The 6,881-nt window shown below is 37.2% G+C and overlaps 1 protein-coding gene across 6 annotated transcripts in view; it reads left to right on the forward strand.

Annotated features, from left to right (window-relative positions):
- LOC125462674 (6-phosphofructo-2-kinase/fructose-2,6-bisphosphatase 2-like) overlaps nucleotides 1–5,391 on the forward strand; it is a 77,957-nt gene extending 72,566 nt beyond the window's left edge. For 4 of the 6 annotated variants that reach the window (XM_059653381.1, XM_059653384.1, XM_059653387.1 and 1 more), the window contains 2 exons: nucleotides 2,404–2,459; nucleotides 4,622–5,391. In XM_059653381.1, coding sequence (XP_059509364.1) covers nucleotides 2,404–2,459; nucleotides 4,622–4,697 — 132 coding nt within the window. In that variant the 3' untranslated portion in view covers nucleotides 4,698–5,391. Of the gene's footprint in view, nucleotides 1–2,403; nucleotides 2,460–4,396 lie in introns of all 6 variants that reach the window. The other 2 variants (XM_059653382.1, XM_059653383.1) reach the window with 1 other exon arrangement.
- Nucleotides 5,392–6,881: the final 1,490 nt, after the last annotated feature.

Consider the following 6,881-nt stretch of genomic DNA (forward strand, 5'->3'; position numbering starts at 1 on the left):
AAATTTGAAGCAAAATCTTGCATGATAAATATAGCTCTCAATCTGAAGTTGTCAAGAATATCTGACATTAACAAAAACTGAAAGAACTGCGGATGCTGAATATCAGGAACAAAAACAATGTTGCAAAAAAAGTTCAGCAGGTCAGGCAGCATTTCTGAAGGAACAAACAGGGTTAACGTTTTGGGTCCGGTAAGCCTTCCTCAGTTCTGACAAAGGGTCACCGGACCCGAAACGTTAACCCTGACATTAACATACCAGTTAGTCATGTCAAAAAAAAACCACAGTTCAAGGTTTACTTTGCGGCCACAAGAAGTATTGTTATTTCTTTTGTATTTCCAAGATAATCATAATGTTCATTATAATTATCACTATATTGATTATTCTTCTTTTCCAGTTTATTCACTAAATTTATCAAGTGGCACAATGTGAACTGTGATAGAATACGTATTTGTTCAGTTATTAAAGCTGTGAGGCATTTCAGTAAGTCAGAGTAAACTTAGCATTGTTCTTTGATAGACTTTGTTCAAGACTTTTGTCTTGCTGTTTTCATCCAGATTTTGACTAGTTCAAGGTTTAACACTATTTTGTAAGATTTGTACACTAGGCTGGGTGGCAGTGTGTGCTGTGAGGAGGATGCTAAGAGGCTGCAGGGTGACTTGGATGAGTGGGCATATATTTCACAAATGCAATATAATGTGGATAAATGTGAGGTTATCCGCTTTGGTCACAAAAGCAGGAAGGCAGATTATCATCTGAATGGTGGCAGTTTAGGAAAAGGTGAAGTGCAACACAACCTGGGTGTCATGGTGGAACAGTCACCGAAGGTTGGTATACAGATGCGGCAGGCAGTGAGGAAAGCTAATGGCATGCTGGCCTTCATAGTGAGAGGATTTGCGAATTTGAGTATCGGAGTGAGGATGTCTTGTGCAGTTATACAGGGCCTTGGTAAGGCCACACCTTGAGTGTTGAGTGCAGTTTTGGTCTCCTACTCTGAGAAGGGACATTCTTGCTGTTGAGGGAGTCCAGTGAAGGTTCACGAGACTAATTCCTGGGTTGGCAGGATTAATTTATGAGGAAAGACTGGTTCAACTGGGCTTGTACTTGCTGGAATTTAGAAGGATGAGGGGTGTTTTCACAGAAACACGTAAAATCCTGATGGGACTGGACAGGCTAGTTACAGGAAGAATGTTCCCAATGTTGGGGAAGTCCAGAACTAGGGGTCACAGTCTAAGAATAAGGGGTAAGCCAGTCAGGACTGAGACTATGAAGGATTTCTTCACTCAAACAGTTGTGAACCTATGGAATTCTCTGCCTCAGGAAGCTGTTGAAGCCAGTTAATGAGATATATTCAAGAGTGAGCTGGATGTGGTCCTTGCAGCTAAAGAGATTAAATTAGATTCCCTACAGTGTGGGAACAGGCCCTTCGGCCCAACCAGTCCACAATGTCCTTTGGAACATCCCACCCAAACCCATTCCCCCTATAACCCACACACCCCGAAACACTACGGGCAATTTAGCATGGCTGATTCACCTAGCCTGCACATCTTTGGACTGTGGGTGGAAACTGGAGCACCCGGAGGAAACCCACGCAGACACGGGGAGAATATGCAAACTTCACACAGACAGTCCCGAGGCTGGAATTGAACCTGGGTCCCTAGCACTGTGAAGCTGCAGTGCCAACCACTGAGCCACTGTGTCACCCAAGGGGTATGGAGAGAAAGCAGGAATGGGATACTGAGCTTGTATAATCAGCCGTGATTATATTGAGTGGTAGTGCAGGTTGGGCTACTCCTGCACTTATTTTCTATTTTGTAAGGGCCAGTATCTTCATAAGTCATTCTAAGGAAAATATGTAACATCAGAACCAAAGTGCCTAAAGCCAAACAGGGATTGGCTTGGATGCAAGAGATAATAAAAATGTATACCTATAAATTCCAACGTTCAAAGTAGAAAAAAAAATTCTTAAACTTAAATTAACATGTTTCATCACACTAATAGTAACATCACATCATTGTTATCTCCTGCAACAAACAGTCTTCGAAGACACCTCCTAATAATGTGATTTGAGTAATATGTTAAGCTGTCAGTTGGGTACTTGGATAGTCAGCTAGGCAGGCATTCCCCTGCAGTTTGCATAGGTTCTTCGTTAGATTAAAGGATTATTTACTGAAAATGCTTTACTAGGTTTATTCTGTGTTTAGATTTGGTCACTTTTCAAGGAAAAACGAGGTTGTGCTTTTATTACTTAGTTATCCCGAAAAGAAACTTGATCACACAAACAAATATATATTGCTGTAGAATTAGTCAAATTTGCTACTGCATTCTTCGGAGTGAATGAAGCTTTTTGACTTCAAATTTGACCAACATTATGTTATGATCTATTAATTCTTTTCTCTTCTGCAGAACGTTTCATTAAGTCGCTCACGGGAGGAGGCATTGAGTACTGTCCCACATCAGAAGTAATTACAAATTTTCAATGAGTATCTCAACTAGTTATTAAAATAGCATTCATATGAACCCACTGGAATTAATTTACCGAGAATTTAATGAACAGCAATCTAAATATCTTTTGGAACTATAGAGTGATAGTGTAATCTGAGATCTGCTTTTTTTGTAATTTTCTTGATTTTTGCAACCATGCAATTTAAAGACAAATCTTAAATCCTGTTAATTACAAGTTAACTCCTATTACAATTAATAGCCAGAAACTAGCTTACGAAAAGAGATAATTATGATTGAACCTATTTTTAATCTTGGCATTCTAGTAAACATTTCCCAATGAATAGATGAAATATGGAAGATATTTTCACCATTGGATTGCTTAATTGCCACGTGAATTATGAAGTCTGTCTAAAAGTGACAATATTCTTTTACTTCACCCATACCTGACATCCTCATGTTTGTCACATTAATAAAATGTTCCATTTTAAAGTTTTTATTCACCTGTATTAGTCACTGACAGTAATGTGTATACTTTAATATATTTTAATCCTTCTTTATTTCCGTGTAAATTTTTTAACCTTTTTCTGTGAAACTAATAATGTTTCATTCACCCAGAGTACAATATTGTGTGTTAAATTAACTTGATTCAAATTCTTGTCTTTTTCAAGTTTCATCAAAGTCACTTGGTAATCAGGCTCTGTTCTCAAAGGCGTTTATTTTACTGGTCATGTAAAATAGCAGCTGAGCCAAATAAAAACCTCACAGAAAATAAAATAGAATTGCTGTACATCATACTGGGATGGCATACACTGCCAGATGCCTCATTTTTAAACTAAAATGACGCTTCAACACTAATTTGGAACATTTTCACCAAGGTCAGACTGGGTTATTTTGAAAACAAATATTTCTTCTCAACTGCTATCTAACTAGCCTTGATCCTGTCTTGCTACTTATAGCATTTTATGTTTGTTATGAGGACAATTTTTTTTATAAAACTAGGTGGGTATTTTGTAGGGTGGTAGAAAAATGATATTTTTTTCTAAGCGTTGTTGTCCTGAAATGTTTTGCTTCATTTCTGTTGCATTTATATTCCAAATGTTTTTTTGCCAGTAGCTACTATGATAATTTTCATATAACTGGAAAACTGTCTAGCAGCATGGAGTTGCAAGAGGAAAGCCATAATTAACATGATGAGGCCTCAGCATTTTGTACCAATAGCTGAGTTTAAGCAAAATGACTTGTGGACGGCATAACTGTTATTTCAGTTGTGCTGAAGTTTTAGGCTGGATTGTTAATTGAAAATCAATGATTTTTCAATGTTCCTCTCTTAGTAGGAATTTCAAGATTAACAAAATACTGATCAAGTATTCATCTTGTTAAGTTTCTTTCCAATCACAAGTGCATCTTCAAACCTTATTTGTACTACAGTAAAACATGTGAATTTAATTTTAACATGTGAAATGTTATTGTGATATTTATTTGCAAGTGTCCTTATTGTCAAAGTGACTGTTGCCTGTACTATAAACATTTTCTAATGGAATGTAGAATTCTTTAGTATTACATTTGTATAATTGAGACTGAAGCATGCATGCATTTAATCCCTAAGAAGAGTGTCTCTGCACTGTGCATGCTGTGTAAAAAGTTCCCAATTCAACAAAAGTTATTTGTTCACAAAAGCCATTGCACCTGTCACTAAATGGGATTCATTGGTTTAAAGAATTTGGAGACTAGAAGGAAATAAGTTTCAAAATAAATCATTGGTGAATCTGACTTTGTTAACTTAACTGATACAGAAGCTTTAGGAACCAGGTTAAATCCTAGCCATGAAAGTGCTTCATGCATTGAACACACCCTGTGGTTCCTATTTAAGAGTTTCTGCTTCCAGAATGTCTATTGTACATTTCATCATATAGATTATTTGAATTTCATAATAATTGTTTGTTTGTTTATGCAGGAGTTCAATTTATGGAAGAATGCATTTACACAGAGTTCACTGTAATTTGCGTTAACTGCGTACAGTAGCATTGTTGACAGATGTTAATCTGTCTTAGGTCATCTTACCTGCTGTCAGTTCAATATTTTGTAAAGGGATGTACAAATACGATTGTGCCTTCTACCAAGTAAATGTTCTCTGTCTTTTGTTCTGGTATATTTTTTAAAGTGGAAATATGTATTGCAGTTGTGAAAAGGAAGCACAAATTAAACGCACCGAGAAGAGAAAGAACAGAGAACAGAGATTAGCCATCAATCAATAGTCAGCAAATTCTTTGTCCCCAAAGCAAAGTGAAATTAAGTCGATGCCTCTAGATACTGCAACATTTGAGAGTGTTTTTTGATGCTATCATCCAGCTATGTAACTAGTGGTATCAAAAGCAAATTGAGTTTACAGAAGTCTGAAGTCTGTTGCTTATATTGCATAGACCGACTTATTCGCTGTCAGAGGATAAAGGTCTAAACGCACAATTAGATGCATTGAAATGCACACTGTACAGGTGCCCAGAATAATGTATTGTGTAAACTATAATAAAAGTTGTAAATTTAATCTTGGAACATATTTATAAATGTATCTGCTAAATCCATCTTTGTAGTTTGAAGTATATAAGGATTATTTTGAGTTCTTTGGTATGTTCAATGGTAGTTTCATTGTCCAACAAGTTTAATTAATTTAAATGAGAAAGTTCATCCAAGGGGAATACTATACCACCGTTTTGCACAATGCAGTATATAAAAAGGTTTATCATCATTAAACCGTCCATTTTTAATCTAAAATATTTTATCTTTGTACTTTGTAATAATTGGGATGATCTGTGGGCCATTGGTTAAAATGGAATAATTTGTGTCTATGGACAGTTATCTACATGCTTTATATGCTTTATGAAAAGTATTGGTTGATTTCTCCCCATGTGTAATTCTCAAGAAGGGAACGTGTATTCATCTAAAAAAAATAAATGCTATCCTTATAAAATAAGCAGTATCTTGACATTCATTTGATTACACACCATTTAGCAATATATTTTGTACTCTTCTTCCTTTTCAGTCTTTGCTCATTGCCCTAATATGACTATTACCTCCATTGAGATTAAGTTAATTCAATAGAATTTGAAAGTGCTCAAAGAATAAATGCATTCATGAATCAGGAGTATTCGAGCAATTGATAGATTTTGTTAGTTTCATTTATTAGCAGATATAGTCCATGCGTATGCATATCGTAGATTATGAATGTATGAAATTATCTTGAGTTTCCAAATAAATTTGGGTATACAGTGTAAAATAAGCATGGTCCTTGGTTCACATCAATGATGCATTTTTTTTACTGGCTAGTCAAGCTATCAAGTAAATGTGTAAGACTAGCAATGGTCTAGTAGTATTGTCACTAGAGTCTCAATCAAGAAAGTCAGCCAATGCCTGGAGACCCAGATTTGAATCTTACCACAGCAGATAGTGGAATTTGAATTCAAATTTTAAAAATCTGGAATTAAAATTTTTGGGAAAAACCCATTTGGTCCTCTAATGTTCTTAAGGGAGAGAAATCTGCCATCCTCAGCTGGTCTGGCCTACATGTGACTCCAGACCCGTAACAATGCAGCTGACCCTCAACACCCTTTGAAATGGCTGATAAAATCATTCAGTTCTGTCAATTGCTTTGATTTCTCAGTTAAGAAATGAACCTGGACAGACCACCTAGCATCAACTTAGGCACTGGAAAAGTCTGGCAAATTCCTGCTTACCAACATCTGGTGGCTAGTACCAAAATTGTGTGAAGCTGTCTCACAGACTGGCCTGACATAGTGATACCCATGGAATCATACATCTTAGACAAGGCCCCAGACATCACCATCACATGTTTTATCCCACTGGCAGAACAGATCCAGCAGACATGGTGATACAGTGGTATCCAGTCAGGACAGAGTTGCCTCAGGAGTCCTCACCTATTAAGTCCAGACCCCATGAAGTCTCATGGTTTCAGGGTAAACATGGTCAACAAAACCTCCTGCTGATTACTGCATACTGTTTTCCCTCTGCTGATGAGTCAAAACTCCTCCACATTGAACAACACTTGGAGGAAGCATTGAGGGTGACAAGGATGCAAAATATTCTCATGAGTGGGGTATTTCAGTGTCCTCCACAAACAGTGGTTCAGTTTCAGCACCACTGATCAAGATGGTTGAATTTTAAAGGGTGTAGCTGATGGACTGGGTCTGTTACAAGTGGTGACGGCACCAACAAGAGGAAAAGCATACTTGACCTCATCCTTACCAATCATTAGATAGGGTGGATAGGGAGAGCCTTTTTCCTCGGATGGTGACGGCGAGCACAAGGGGGCATAGCTTTAAATTGAGGGGTGAATGATATAGGACAGATGTCACAGGTAGTTTCTTTACTCAGAGAGTAGTAAGGGAATGGAATGCTTTGCCTGCAACAGTAGTAGATTCGCCAAC

This window comes from Stegostoma tigrinum, chromosome 21 (genome assembly GCF_030684315.1).
Source record: "Stegostoma tigrinum isolate sSteTig4 chromosome 21, sSteTig4.hap1, whole genome shotgun sequence".
NCBI lineage: Eukaryota > Metazoa > Chordata > Chondrichthyes > Orectolobiformes > Stegostomatidae > Stegostoma > Stegostoma tigrinum.